General features: G+C 41.6%; 2 protein-coding genes across 2 annotated transcripts; one reads left to right on the top strand and one right to left on the bottom strand.

Moving 5' to 3' along the window:
- Positions 1-253: 253 nt before the first annotated feature.
- Positions 254-6,132, top strand: gemin2 (gem (nuclear organelle) associated protein 2). The gene is made up of 10 exons (XM_039785765.1): positions 254-570; positions 1,148-1,232; positions 1,568-1,657; positions 2,023-2,082; positions 3,879-3,995; positions 4,306-4,350; positions 4,446-4,514; positions 4,953-5,063; positions 5,393-5,451; positions 5,723-6,132. The coding sequence occupies exons 1-10, from the start codon at positions 449-451 to the stop codon at positions 5,760-5,762; spliced, it is 798 nt and encodes a 265-aa protein (XP_039641699.1). The 5' UTR covers positions 254-448; the 3' UTR covers positions 5,763-6,132.
- A 620-nt stretch (positions 6,133-6,752) lies between these two features.
- pnn (pinin, desmosome associated protein) lies at positions 6,753-13,985 on the bottom strand. The gene is made up of 9 exons (XM_039785764.1): positions 13,833-13,985; positions 13,261-13,338; positions 11,808-11,879; positions 11,080-11,155; positions 10,742-10,836; positions 10,484-10,559; positions 9,794-9,949; positions 9,498-9,636; positions 6,753-8,632 (listed from the first exon to the last, which is right to left on the bottom strand). The coding sequence occupies exons 1-9, from the start codon at positions 13,943-13,945 to the stop codon at positions 7,416-7,418; spliced, it is 2,022 nt and encodes a 673-aa protein (XP_039641698.1). The 5' UTR covers positions 13,946-13,985; the 3' UTR covers positions 6,753-7,415.
- Between the last annotated feature and the right edge of the window lie 866 nt (positions 13,986-14,851).

Below are 14,851 nucleotides of genomic sequence, written 5' to 3'. Positions count from 1 at the left end.
TATCTGGTCTCTGGTCAAAGGTTTTTATTTTATTTTATTGTAGTTCAAAATTAGAGACGAGCTGCTATAATTTACCAGCTTCTACAATTTACATTTACACATTTTATGGGAATCAACCATAGACAGTATATAAACAAACATGGCAACATATAATTGTTTTGGCAGGCCACATCTTTGACGTTTTGCGGACTTCAGCCTTTATCGAAAAAGATGGCAACACGTGTAGCGTTCATCACCATGACAACCAACGCCGTCGCAGAAAGACGACGTCATCACTCCGCGTTTCTAAGCAAGATGGCGAACTAGTTAGCTAGCTACGCCACCTGCAAAAGAAGTTGTTTTGGTCTACAGAGGAATTTGTTGTTGTTGTAGTTGTAAGTCGGTGCTTCATTCGTACCTGGCAACATTAAATCTCATGTTTTAGAAATTAGCTGACAGTCGCTTCACAATGAAGTCTGACGTGGAGGAGTTAATGCCGAGGCTGCTGCCCGTGGAGTTTGGAGCCAGTGCAGAGGTCCTGGACATGAATGGACCGCCTAGAAACCCCCGGGAATACCTCCGACAAGTCCAGTAAGTTCAACAGTACAACTCCTTTTTTTTTTTCACCGTTTGGACAGTGGAGAATTAGTGTGATTCTATTGGGTGACTGCCGTCTACTACGCTCATATATATGTACTACGCTGATGCTGCCACCCCTAAAATGGTGTAAATATGGTCGATAGGTTCTCTTAATCCATCCATAGTTGATGGTAGAGGGCTCTTCAACTAACGTTAGCCAGGTTCATGTATCAAAGTAATAAAGTAGAATTTTACTTTGACAGCCAGTGTTAAACTAAACTAACTTTACTCACAAAAAAAATACCATGACAGTCTAATGTTAATGCTTTTTTTAACCCTTGTGTTGTCTTCCCGTCAACCTTGAAAAAAACACTTTTTCGACGTTTGTTTTTGCTTTTTCCAACGTTTTAAATTGTAAACTTTTTCTTCTTTCAGCGCATATTTCTACGTCCCATATTTTCTGATATAAAACAAAAATTTAAAACGGGTCAATTTGACCCGAAGTCAACACAAGGGTTAAGTAGGGTGCATCAGCTGCGCCAGTAAGTAAGTCGCGTGCTTGAATGATGTATATTATGCTTTTTATCAGGCTGGAGGCGTCACAGTGTCCTGAGGTGGTGGTTGCTCAGATTGACCCTAAGAAACTGAAGAAGAAACAAACAATCAATGCCTCTGTGAGTAAAACTACACTATGAGGCATGTCATTTCAACAAAAAAAAAAAAAAGCAAATGCAAAAACATGCAGTGCAGTATCCACCTTAAGGATCCATTTGATGTCGTGTTAACTGTTTATTTGAGTTAAGGTAAGAATGAAATCAACAGTTGAAGTATTTTGTTTTTACAAATCGAAATCCAGTCGTTCTTTTAGAAGTAGTTTTGTCTCACGTAAATTATCAAATGAGCTACAAGTGACACATGGATAATGTTGAGAAAGTGATATGAGAACAATGTATTCCATTCTATTCCTTCCACTGTCTGAGTGTGCTTATTAGTGTCTCCTGTGTTTCAGGTGGCAGGCTGCCATGCTGCTCCAGTGGGGTTCTCCCCCAGCCTCAGTTGGCAGCAGCACCAAGTCAGTACCTTCTCAGGTGTCCGACAGGTAAAACACAGAAACAACTTCCGGGGATTTCTTGTTTACTTAAGTCCATAACATTTCAAATATGTTATCACATGCACATTACAAATGACCAATACTTAAATCAATGTTTAAAAATCCCTTGTTGAACTGTCTTAAGAATTAGGAAACAAAGTAAAGCAGTAGTTCTCTGCTGGACTGGTGTAATCCATGTCACAGGATAATACAAGAAATGTTACTTGCCTGTTTTTAAATGTGTTTAAGGTAGGGTTATTGAAAAAAAAAAGGCAGATTTGTATTCTGTAAAGGCATGCAAACTCAGGAGTATGTTTACTACATAATCCATTTTCACAATCAAACTGTTTGTGAGTTCTGTATTTTGCTTTCAGAGCATCGCAAAGAACAGGAATCACTGGAGCAGCCATGCTCTGGACGACAATGTACTGATGGTGAGGAGATGGTCTTAAAGATGCATTATGAGTTCCTGGATGGTTTCGGCGCAATTTCATTTTTGGCTCAAATGGTAGGCATCTCTCCTTGCTCCGCTAGCTGCCTGCCCCCTGAACACACTGTGAAAAAGCCCGGTCTCGGGAGACAACACAGGGGTCGTAAACGTCAAATAAACACTAGGGGCACAGGCTGTGCACCAAAATACAACAAACCACGTTCCAGCCAATCACCGACAAGATGGTTGGGGGAGGGGGTTAGTGACAGTTAGTCAGTTAAGGCCGTTTTATAGTCTTGCGGAGGCTCCACGCAGAATTTTTGCCGTAGCCTAAGTAAGTGGCCTGATGTTTATACTTGTGCGCTGGTGTGTGCGTCGAGCCGGCGTGTGTGTGTGTGGGGAGTGGGTGATAGAGCGAGGGAGAAGTGAGAGAGTGACGTGATTAGCTTCGGAGCGAGTACCAACTGTAGAGTCGTAGTGAGAGAAACAAAGTGTCTCCCCTGTGCTTTCTGACCACGGTGGGAAATCTGTAGCAGGAAAAGTTAACCCTCTCCTTGATGTCATGTTGTTTATGGAGAAGGAGAACCAGGAAATGAGTCGGGGGAAATGCAACGCTACCAAGCCACGGCCGAGCGACGTGCGTCACTGCGACGTGTCGTTCCATTTTTCGAATCAGAATCAGAAAGGTTTTTATTGCCAAGTACGTTTTTTGACACATACAAGGAATTTGTTTTGGTGTTGTTGGTGCACATCACACATTCTCTAAATGTAATATTAAACAATATAAGTATAGGTATAAACAATATAAGTATATGTACACAGTATGTATTAAATTAAAAATAAAGATAGAAATAAAATTTAAAAAATAAATAAATAAAGAGCATTACAGCAGAGAGAACAGTGGCATGAAGAGCCAGGTGGAGAGTCAGGGTGGTTTCCGAGAGGTGCACGTCAGGGTCCGGCGTAGACGCAGAGGGGTCTGCGGGGGTACGCCGTCGATTCGACGCACAACGATAAAAAGGCCTTTAGTCATGACAGTTACGGAAACATGGGGGGAGGGGCGAGCTTGCTCTGTTTTGTTTTAAATTTACTCGGAACGTCAACAGAAGTGACCGTGCAGGAACTCGTAGTGCACCGTTTATTCAATAATTGAAAAAGTGTAAATCCAATTGTTTTCCGTCACATTTGAGGTTTCAACTTGAGAGCAGCTGTTTCTGAGTTTAAGACCCTGTTTACACGTACATGGTTATTTTTACAAACGGAGACATTTCCCTTCGTTTGTACCCTTCATTTACACGCAAACGGAGAATTCGCCTCTCAAACCGAGTCTTTCTAAAAACTCCGGCCAGAGTGGAGATTTTTTAAATCTTCGTTTGCACCTTTGCATGTAAACTGAGACAAACGGAGGTTTAGGCAGCCGAGAGAGAGAAAGAGGAAGTGATTGGTTGCTGTTGTTGCTATTTTTGGGATTCTGATTGGCTAACGTGGGCTTGAGCTTCTCGTTACACAACCACCTAAAGGGTTTGGCATGCTCTTGACTGCATTGACGGCATATATATACACGGGTACGTGTAAACGAACACTTCTCTGAAAACTGACAGCTGTGCACGATGTTATTTTAAAAAAAACGGAGAGGTTGAAATGTCCGTTTATGAAAATAGCCGGCCACGTGTAAACGTAGCATAAGAATGCTGATCACTAGAAAGTTCATATAGATATACTTATAAGACAGAGCACAGCACACTGAGCAGGAGATTTGCGTTTGCTGTAAATTCTTCTTTTTATGTGTGTGTCCTACAGCCAAAGCTAACCGATGAGGAGGGTTGGAAGAGATTTTGTTTCGGAGAGACGGTCTATCTGGGCACCTCGTCCGGCCACGCAGATGCTGAACCGGAGCCAGCACTGGATTATAGCAAGGTTTTCTGAATGTGCTTGTTGGAAGAAAAAGGAGACTCCATTATTGAACTATTGTTATTTAGCCGACAAGGGTTTATAATGGTCAGGTTATCAGCAAAATTCCGGAAATGTTCAAAGATTATTCTTCAAAAAGTCCTTGACATTTTCAACTGTAAAGCACTAAACTGTATTTTACAATTTGTAAAATCTAAACTTGGGAGTATCACAGCACTTGTTTCTTCTGCCACTTGTTGAGAAATGTTATATAAGTGATATATATATATATTATAGAAGAGCATGTAATATAATCAAAGCATGTGTCTGTGCTCAGGTGGGCTTCCCTCCTTTCCTCAGCATAGTCAGCAGACTGAACCAGGTAAGGAACGTCCTCACGTACACTAGTCTAGCTCACACTCTGAACCACTTCAACAGTCTGATTATTGTGTGTTTGTTTTCTCTCTCTGTCTACAGTCCACAGTGCTGATGCTGTTGGACATTCTAATCAGTTGGTTTGAGGAACACGATTTTGTTCCACAGTTGGTGAGTTTAGTCTATCAAGTCACTCCACGTGGCCAACTCCTCGGAGGCCTGGTGCTACAATCACATTGCAGCGTTGTAGGGCAAAAACTACGCTCATTGTTGTCAATACGAGAAGGACAAAGCATGACAAAAATGTATTTTGCCCTTTACTGTGGCATTGGATACAAACGGGATGTTGGCCTGTCCAGCAAAAGGATTACAGCCACACTGTATATGTACTGTATGTCTTCCAACCAAGATAACATAGCAATAAGCACGATTGTCTTCTGACCAACCAATGTGTGGAGAAGAAGAAATCATTCTAAATTGTTTACTTTGCCATTGTACTTTTCTTTTTCTTACTTTCCACGTTTTTGAAATATGAAAGTTTAAGGTTTTTACTGAATAATTGGGAACTTGTTTGATTTCTGGTGTGTCTATATCACCTGCTTGTTAAAGGGTCGCTGGTTGTATGCTTTGTTGGCCTGCCTGGAGAAGCCTCTGATACCTGAAGCCCACGCCTCCATCAGACAGCTGGCCAGGAGATGTGCTCAGCTCCGCAGCACACTGGTAGGTCTAAAATTTCCCTCTGGGTGAATAAAGTATCTATCTCTTTCTTTCTTTCAGTTCATACCACTGTCCTCGAGCCTGTGTTGCCATCCTCTCTAATACTACCAATGTGTTTGCTGTGCTCTCAGCTCCTCCTTTCTTTCCTTTGTATTTAAGTGGGGATCTACAAGTTGCTGTGTTTGTTTCATTTTGTCCGTCTTTAGTGCTAAAACCTCACTGCAGAAGTGTCGGCACTTAGTAGGTGGTACTCGATAGGTACTGTACTTTTAAATGCATACTTCTCAGAGCAAGGTCTGTTTGCTGATTGTTTTGCTTTTGTGATTCCTCAGGAGAGCCAGGAGGATGAGAAACTACCAGCCCTCAATCTGCTCATCTGTCTTGTTGCCAGGTATCACGAGCAGTTTACATTGATCAGGTCACATAACATTTTATATATCAGGGCTGTCAGGATGTAGCCTGGTCCTACCAGACTCTCGTACATTTCATTTGTACAGAGAAGGAAAATGAAAATTGAGCAGAAGTACGTAGGAGGGTGGAGCCAGGCTAGCCTGGACGTATTAAATCTATATAAATATATACATTTAAAAAAATGTTTATACAAACATTTAAATTTGTTTAAGTATATATGCATGCAATCATGCTTATTTCCTTTTCTGCAGATACTTTGAGCAGAATGACCTGGCAGACCAGCCCGAGTGAACGCAAGGTTGAACTGTTGACCAGCATCAAGGCATTAAGGAGGAATGTTGTAAGCCCTCCTACTGATGCAGCCTTCAGACTGTACAATGAAGCAACAATAAACTTATGAACACACTTGAAGATGAAGACTTTTAAAATCAGTGGAGAGAACTAAACCTATCCAAGGACAACAGTGCTAACCACGTAGAGAGCTGTGGTGATTCTGCACATTGCGATGAAAGTTGACAGAACCAGAAGGACGGGATCATCAACTCAACCTGTATTTCAATTAACCAGGTCATTTGGACCGTTTTTGATTCTTTATGAATTCTGAGGTTTATGGATGCATCAAATGCAATATTTTTTCTATTAAACTGATTTAAAAGGATAACTACTTGTGTAAGCATTATTGGTAATAAAATGGTACAACCCTACAAATAAAAGTTGCCAACTGTGGCTTTTTAGCTAGACAAAGGGCAAGGCTACAGGTCCAACACTTACAGTACATAAGTACTGCACAGATCACCAACCATGAGATGTATTCACCCAGAGGATGGTTTTTTTTTTTAACCAGCTCTTCCCACTTGTTAAAGGGTAATAACCCACTGAAAATGGTGAGACATTAAGATCCTTCAGAATGAGACACCCTCTACCACCAATTTTAATGAATTTGGTCTTGAAATGCAGACTTTTATACTATCTGAAATGAATTGATGGACTGAACATTGTCAACTATCTTGATAATTGTTTGTCAATTTTCAAGCAAAGAATTCCTACGATTCTCTAGTTTAAACACAATGTAAGGATTTGCTGCTAATAAATTATCTTCAGATTTTGGGCTGTTGGTCAGACAGAACGGGTCTGAAGAGGTCACCAGGACTCTGGGAAATTGTGATGGGAATTTTTCTGTATTTTGGCATTCAACAGACTAAAGAATTATTGGAAAAATAATCAGTTGATACTGAAAACAGCTGCAGCACTAATATGACTGAAGAAATACCACACAACACATTTCCTCTAATACCTCACTTTTAATTTGAAGCAGATTGGTACAAAAAAAATCCCAGCATTTGAGCAAATCACACATGTACCCACATGATGAAGATACAAGGGCAATGACATTCCTCAAATAGTGAAAATACATGAGGATTAACAGTGTTGTCACATCAACATGAACACACAGCTACTGTACGTTAATGGTTACTGCTACCATAACCACGAATACCCCCAGCCTATGGCATTATTAGAATGAAAAATTGAAAACAAACATTCTTTTCATCATAGTGACACAAAGACCTTTTTTAAAACCCAAATGCCAGACGGAAGATAAAATAACAGGACTAAAATGAAGCCTCGAATAGTCTCGCCCGTCTCAAACCTGTTATGCGTCCAATTACAGAGACAGATGCACCCCTAATTTAAAGTCCAGTTTACATTTTCTTTGCAAAGTAAAAGGAAAACAGAGGAAAATTATAACCAGTCACTGTTTCAATTCTTTGACTTATAAATCCCTACACTGTGAAATAAAATCCTGTTAAAAGCTCAAAAAGCCTTTATGTGGCGTTTCAAGGGAAAATGCTAGTTTAAAAACCGTCATTTCGTGTGTCGTTAAGTAAATGGTTGATTTCCCTGTATTTGCCACCTTTACCATACAAAGGGTGAATGAGAAGCAGATTAGCGTCTCTTGTCCTTCCTGTCTCTATCTTTATGCTCCCTATCGCTCCGGGACGACCTGCTTCTCCCTTCCTTGCTGCTCCTCTTCTTGGATCCTTTCGAGTCCCTCCCTCCTCCGCTACTCCCTCCTCTCTTGCGGTGGCTTCTATCTTCTCCTTTCTTCATGTCCCTGGCCCTATCTGACGGCCTCCTCTTGCGCTTACTGCTTTCTCGGCTGCGACTTCGGCTGCTGGACGATGAGGACGAAGAGGAGGAGGATGACGAAGAGGAGCGGCTGGATCCGGAGGACGAGGAGGAGCTTCCGCTGGAGGAGGAGCCAGACGAGGAAGAGGAGGAGCTGTTACTATGACTGCGCCCCTTCTTTGGCTCCTTTGCCTTCTTTCTCCCTCTCCCGCCATCCTCTTCCTCCTTAGAGGGTGCAGGGGTGGTGCTGGGGGCCCCCTCGGAATCTGGCAGATTTTGGGGTGCTTCGTCCCCTGGTTTCTCTTCCACGGCCTGGTTCTCAGCAGCTGAGGTCTGGACCTCGAGGCCGGGGATGACAATGATATCCTGCCCAGGCCCCGTGGGGGCTGTTTGGGGTTCTGGGGTTGGAGAGGATCCCTGGGTCTCCGGGGACTTTACTGCTGGCTCCACTGCAGTGTGGCTGAGCTGGGGCTGGTGACTGGTGTCTGGTGCTTCTTGGCTGGTTATGGTTGGTTCAGAGGACCGAGTGTCCTGGATCTTTTCATTTTGGAGGTCTGTAGGCCCCTGTTTACTGTCTGTCTCTCCCTCCTCTGCCTTACTCCTGTCCACCTGCCCCAGCCCGCTTTCTACCTCCATCCCCTCTGACCCTGGACTTGCCTCCTTCTCCTCTCTGTCTTTAAACCCCTCCTCTCTTCCCTTTTTCTCCTCACTGCCCTCTTCACCCAACTCCATCCCCTCCACCTCTTCCTCCACTTCCTTCTCTCCTTTCTCCCCCTTGACCTTCTCTATCACCTTTCTATCTCCCTCCTTTTCCCGCTCCTCTTCCTCATCATCCTCTTCCTCTTCCTCCATCTCTGCATCCCCCCTGTTACCTGTCACCTTGACTGCCTGACCTGCTGGCTTACCCTCCGCCGAGTGGTCCATCCCTGTTGCTGCGGTGTTGCCATCCTGGTCGCGGTTTGGCTGTCGCCGGGGGCGGGACTCCATCTTGCTGAGGTGTTCGGCAAAAGCCTCACGCCTCTCGTCAAACACAGCTGTGCAGAAAACAAAACCAAAGATCCACAGAGGTTACGAAAAGATAAACACAAAGGCTTTCTCTGGATATGGGTACAAGAAACCCTCATCTCTTAAAAAGGAACACGCCGACTTATTGGGATTTCAGCTTAGTCACCGTATCCCCCAGAGTTAGATAAGTCCATACATAACCTTCTCCTCTCCGTGCGCGTCGTTACTCTGACGCACCCACCGCTAGCCTAGCTTAGCACAGATCCTGGAGGTAACTGGCTCCATCTAGCCTACTGCTCCCAATAAGTGACAAAATAACACCAACATTTTCCTATTTACATGTTGTGATTTGTATAGTCACAGTGTGTACAAATAACAAGGTCACATGATGAGACACAGCCATCTTCTAACCGTATACATACTGGGAACTATATTCTCAGAAGGCAAAGCACTGCTACTTGGGCGGAGTGATTAGCGCAACACCTGAAAAGCACCGTTGTTACTCTCTGCTCCTCACCACCACGGGGCTTCTCAGGTGCTGCGAGCAAATCACTCCGCCCAAGAAGAATATAGTTCCCAGTATGTATACGGTTAGAAGACGGCTGTGTCTCATGTGACCTTGTCATTTGTACATGCTGTGACTATACAAATCGCAACATGTAAATAGGAAAATGTTGGCGTTATTTTGTCACTTATTGGGAGCAGTAGGCTAGATGAACCCGATTCCGGATCTGGGCTAAACTATGGCGATGCGAGTGACAGAGCGCCAACATGCACAGAGAGGAGAAGGGTATGTATGGACTTACCTAACTGTGAATAAGCTAAAGTCCCAATAAGTTGGCATGTTCCTTTAAAGCCTGGGCAAAATGCTTTCAAAAGAAGAACCTGGCTGACCATTTAGTTTCTTGGTGGAGTCGTCGAGGAGTTTCTGTGTGGCGGAGCACATTTTTCCAGGCACGTAGAAGATATGAGGCTTGGTCTTGGTACGAATGTATTTCACCAGACGATTATTGTGGCTGGTCCACTCCTCTTGCTGGATGGAGGAAAGAGAAGGTTAATACAAGTACAAGGTAAATACAACTAGATAATTGTGAGAACTCTGTCTCACAAATATCTTCTTCCCCTCTACATTCAGCCTCATCAACAAGGCCCCGGACTCCCCACTGACTGACTACTAAATATGTTCTTACCAGCTGAGCTAATTCCACTTTTTGTTCCAGTAGTCTCAGCTCAGTCTGTTTGGCTCTCCTCTCTTCAAACAGCTCCCTCTTATCACTCTCCGCCTTCTTTTTCTCAGCCTCAGCCTGAACCTCAAGCTTCTGCTCAATCTCTGTACGTCGCTTTTGCTGTGGGGGCAAAAGCAAGAGATGGACAGAGACCGGATTAAGGAGAGGAAGAGTTAAAGAGGAAGATGAACAGAGTTGTCGTGCAAAAGCAGCCAACGTACAGTACAAATACTGTATGTCAGCAGTTGAGTTTTTGTAAATGCCACTGTGAACTGAATGGAAATCAAATGTCCTCAATATACAAATATTAAATTAAAAAGTGCTTTACCAAACAAACAATAAAACATGATGGCCCTGCTTACATCTATTACTTTTCATTCTAAAATCAGAGCACACAAATTAACCACTTTTTTTTTTCTCAGTCTGGTTTCAGTGACTAAAAACTACCATCTAATTCAGTAACTAAAGGGATAGATAGATAGATAGATAGATATCCACTGCCTCTTTACCCCTTATAAATGAACACTGTGATGGAGTCTAATCGCCAAAGAATCTAAATATATCAACCCATTATGCACCATGTTCATTAAACTCATTTCACCCTTAAATTAAATCTCTCCTGATTGAAATACAATTTGATAGATTTTTCCTCACCTTCTCTGTGGAGACGTTGGACTCTTGCTTGAATTTTTGCAGGGTCCCCATCAGCAGGCCGAACATACGCCGATTCCTGAACAAGAACACAAACCCACCATTACAGACAACTGCAATTTTCAGTTGTACTATGATTTATATATTGTCCATTAGGTTTAGATTTTTTTGGGGTTGTCCTTCCCCATTTTCTCTGTTTGCTGGTGTAATTTCACAAACGTGAATGTCAGGGCAGCGGGCCCGTAGCTCATGTTGGCCTACCTCTGTTTGCCCCTCTCGTCCATGGTTTGATCTTGAATGAGGTCTCTGCGTGTTCTCTCCTTGGAGGTAGCTACTACAGACGACTGCAACGCCGGCTGAGAGAAGAAGAAAACATGAAAGGGAGCAAACCAATTTGTTAGGTCCGTTTGTCTTTCAAAACACTGAATGTCTCAGCTTTTACTAATATTTGACATTTAAATGTGACATTTAATAATGATAATCTGTATCAGAATACTGTCGGAGCTGCCTGAGGCTTTTAACGTGTTTTGGTTTACCCAAATATATGCTGCACATATGAACGGCACTACCAACGCAGAACAGAAACTCTTTAGTCTTACCTTTTTGACATCGTCATCATCCTCGGCGTCGCTGTCGTGACGCGCGTCTCTCCTGGCCCTCTGGTCCCCCGCAAGCCTGCAGACACACACAAAAAGATCAGACGCCCATGAGAGACAGACAATCAATGCAAATACAGCAACTGCTGTTCTCATAGCTGTCAGCTAAGCTAATTGAAGCCTGACATCTGTCAGATTACGAAGAATCAAAGTAGTTCAATTACTTATGACCAGGGCGTAATCTGAACACAAGAAAAGGGTACAAAAATAACAGCAAGACTGCAACAATACACAACCACAGAACAGAGTAAATGTCGTCATATTTTCGAATTGCTGTTCGGTCTGAGGCAGTCTATGAGCTATGTTCAAATGAAACAGTTTGGATCCCCTTCAGCTATACCGGCAAGTGGTACATTTCCCAATATCAGCATTAAACGGTTATTAAAACTGCTTACATTTTGTTCATAATTGAGTAGAAATCTATTTGTTTTACTAATCTACTCGCTCATTCTAAAGCTTAACAATCATAATTCTACATTTAGGATGACTAAAGCATCATAGCAGAGTGTTTTAACAGTTTTGTTTAATTACTTTAGTTAGTTTAGAGTTTAGTGTAATTGCATCAGCTCTATGTAATAGGCTTGTTTCAGTCTACACAAGATGTTTTACCATCATGAAATTGTGTGCAGTTGCTGTTAGTATGACAGATGCGAATGCATATAAAATCTCACCTCAGCAGGGCTCCTTCGATGTCCCTCTGCTTGGCAGGGGGGCCGCCGCTTCCCATGTCTGAGAGACTACGCCTGGGAAAGGACAGACAGCAGTTTGGGGTAAAAAATGAGATAAACCGATAGATTAGCTAGCTAGCCACACACACACACACACACACACACACACACACACACACACACACACACACACACACACACACACACACACACCAAATAGTTTAAATAACAGCACAGGCAGGGTATCAGGGCTTTGCAGACTGAATCTGTGGGTTGATAAAAACCCTGGGAAAAAACAAACAAAAAAGTGATTAAAAAAAAAAAAAAACCAAAAAAAAAAAAAAAAAAAAACCACAACTAAAATAAAAAAAAAAAAAAAACATATTTTTTTTTTAAAAAACACCTCCTATAATTAATAAAAAAAAAAAAACAATACACCCACCCTAATATTCAAAAAAAAAAAAAAGAATATAATAAAAAAAAAAAAAAGAGAGAGGGGGGAGAAATTATATATTATAATATAATTATATTATATATATTATTAGAAAAAATATTTTTTAACTAATTTTTTTTTTTTTTTAAACTACTAAATTTAATACCTGCTTGGGAGACAGAAGAAAATTTGGCTAGCCGGCTCGACAGCAACCAAGAAAATGATAGCTCAATGCTGGCTCCCCCGTTGCATTCAAAATATACTTCAAATACTGAAAGTACTCATTATGCAGAATAATATACATCACTTAATTATGATTAGTGATGCATTCATGTGTTAATCACTTTGATGTTGTAGCTGGTAAAGGTGGGGCTTCATTATTTTAGATATTGCTGGGTAGTTTAATCTATAATACATAGTCATTTATTATTGATTATATTTTTGTATTTGTAATCTAAATCTGCAACGTAATTAAAGCTGCCAAAGAAGCAAATATTTGCCTCCGAGATGTGGTGAAGCAGAAGTATAGCAGTGTTTCCTCTGTTGATTTTGTAGTGGCGGCCCACCATGGCAAAATTTCTGCCACCACGGTTTCAGAAATAGGGCAGACACACAATGTAGTTGCGGCGGTTGCCTTTTAAAATTATCCTGCCGACATAATGCAAGGAAACACTGTATAGAATAAAACACAAATACTTAAGTAAAGTACCTCAAAGTTGTACTGTGCAGTCCTTGAGTAAATGTAATTAGATACATTTGGGAAAGCTGCAAGCAGCAATGCAGGAGGACCGTTCCTCCTGCATTGCTGCTTGCAGCTTTCCTAGGTATGTTTTCAACAGGCACTGAACTAGTTAGCCAAATTCACAAACGTCAGGTGTTCATTTATACTGTTAGGAATGTAGAGCTTTTTTTCTAATTAAAATGTGCATGGCTTGCAGGCCATTTGAGAGCACCCCCTGATTCTACAACTACCTGAATGAACATATGTGCCGCTGAATTTAGCCGTCAAGACCACAGGTTTACCTGAGCAGGTTGATTCCTCTGCCTCTACCTCCACCTGGGCCTGCCATGGGGCCGCCGAGCCGACGGATCTGACCCGGTCTGTAAACAGAAAGAAAAAAGTCAACACAAAAAACAATATCATTAGTTCCGAGTCACATCAGCTCTGAAAGAAAAGATTATAATTTTTTTGTTAACGGTATGGTTACTTTGGTAGAAGCAAGAGACATTTTAGCCCTAACGTTACTACACAGGAACATCTGTGGTGACACCCGGACGTCGCATGCAGGGCATGGCAATAGTTGGCCTACTGGCTTGGATATTCCACTCCTAAGCTAAGAGCAGTTAGCTAGGGTATTATTTAGTACTTTTGTGCGGCTAATTAATCAGTTTGGACATAGGTAAGGCGACCTTGAGTAAGTTTGACTAGCACAAAACAATCTAAGGAGGTGGTAATGTTTGCTAACTAACGTTAGCTAACGGACTCATGCTAGCACATATCGGTAGTCATTTGAATGCTAGCAAGATGGTTGCGTATCTCTAGAAATACGCCACATGCAAAATAATCACTCGGGCCTTTTTTTTTTTTCGTTTACCTTGATTCATTAGGATCACGTCCCGTTAATTTACGAATATTATCGTCCACATTTTTCAGGCTTTCCTTTGCTTTTTCAAGCTGGTCTTGCAAGCTACGCACCGCCACCGCCATCTTGCTTCCAGTTAGCGCGAGTCATGTGTAGTTTCTTCTTCTTTTACCTCACCTTGCTCTTTTTCTTCTTCTGCGGTTTTACCCGTGGCTGACATGCGAGTTTTCTGGTTCATTATCGCCATCTGCTGCTCAGTTTTCATCTTAAAAGCGACAGCTAAAACTTTTTAATGTCACAATGACCAATTTACTCAGTAAAAATAACATGTCCCTTAATATTTACGTCTGTGCACGTTACCGTTGCCTGAAAACGAACACGATTTTTTTCTTATAACAGTGAACAAGACTGTGTGGCTATGTGTAAGTGCATGCCTACTGTACCAGCATGTTGCTACTTGCATTTAGAATCTTCACACCTACATACAATCAAAAACCTGTTTGTTTCAGAATGTTTCCTGACAAACGACTAAAGGGAAGCAAATCAGCTATTATTAAAGCACTGAAAAATGCTTTGATACAAAATAGTAATATAGGAGACCTTTAATTATGACCCTTTCCAGGAGTTTTTAGGAGTGGTGTGAGTCACAAGATCCCCCAGGAATTATAGTACCACAACTTGTACTATAGCAGTCAGTCACCTCATAATGTATGACTGTTTACCTGTGTATATATATATATATATATATATATATATATATATATATATATATATATATATATAAACATCCCAACAAATTGCATGCAGGATGAGCTTTTTCAACCCAGTATGAGCAGAATACATAACAAACACCTGACTAATAATTGGTGATTGCAAAATGTGTGGTACGTGCCTATTAGACAAAGTTAAAAGTCACATTTATTAAATTTATAGTGTGACACTACATATTGTCACCTACATGGTAACTGTGGGACACACAAAAACGTATTGTTTCAGCTTAATTGCATAAGACCAACATGATAATCTCATTA

The sequence above is a fragment of the Perca fluviatilis genome, chromosome 20, assembly GCF_010015445.1.
Source record: "Perca fluviatilis chromosome 20, GENO_Pfluv_1.0, whole genome shotgun sequence".
Lineage (NCBI taxonomy): Eukaryota > Metazoa > Chordata > Actinopteri > Perciformes > Percidae > Perca > Perca fluviatilis.
The sequence above is the reverse complement of the archived record's forward strand: the minus strand, read 5'-3'. Positions and strand labels throughout refer to the sequence as shown.

Excerpts from the sequence above, each read along its gene's own strand:
- gemin2 (XM_039785765.1), top strand. The coding sequence starts at position 449 with ATGAAGTCTGACGTGGAGGAGTTAATGCCGAGGCTGCTGCCCGTGGAG. Across the intron at positions 2,083-3,878 it reads TGGACGACAATGTACTGATG|CCAAAGCTAACCGATGAGGA; the intron begins GTGAGGAGATGG and ends TGTGTCCTACAG. Across the intron at positions 4,515-4,952 it reads ACGATTTTGTTCCACAGTTG|GGTCGCTGGTTGTATGCTTT; the intron begins GTGAGTTTAGTC and ends TGCTTGTTAAAG.
- pnn (XM_039785764.1), bottom strand. The coding sequence starts at position 13,945 with ATGGCGGTGGCGGTGCGTAGCTTGCAAGACCAGCTTGAAAAAGCAAAG. Across the intron at positions 13,339-13,832 it reads CGTGATCCTAATGAATCAAG|ACCGGGTCAGATCCGTCGGC; the intron begins GTAAACGAAAAA and ends TTCTGTTTACAG. Across the intron at positions 9,637-9,793 it reads AAGTGGAATTAGCTCAGCTG|CAAGAGGAGTGGACCAGCCA; the intron begins GTAAGAACATAT and ends TCCTCCATCCAG.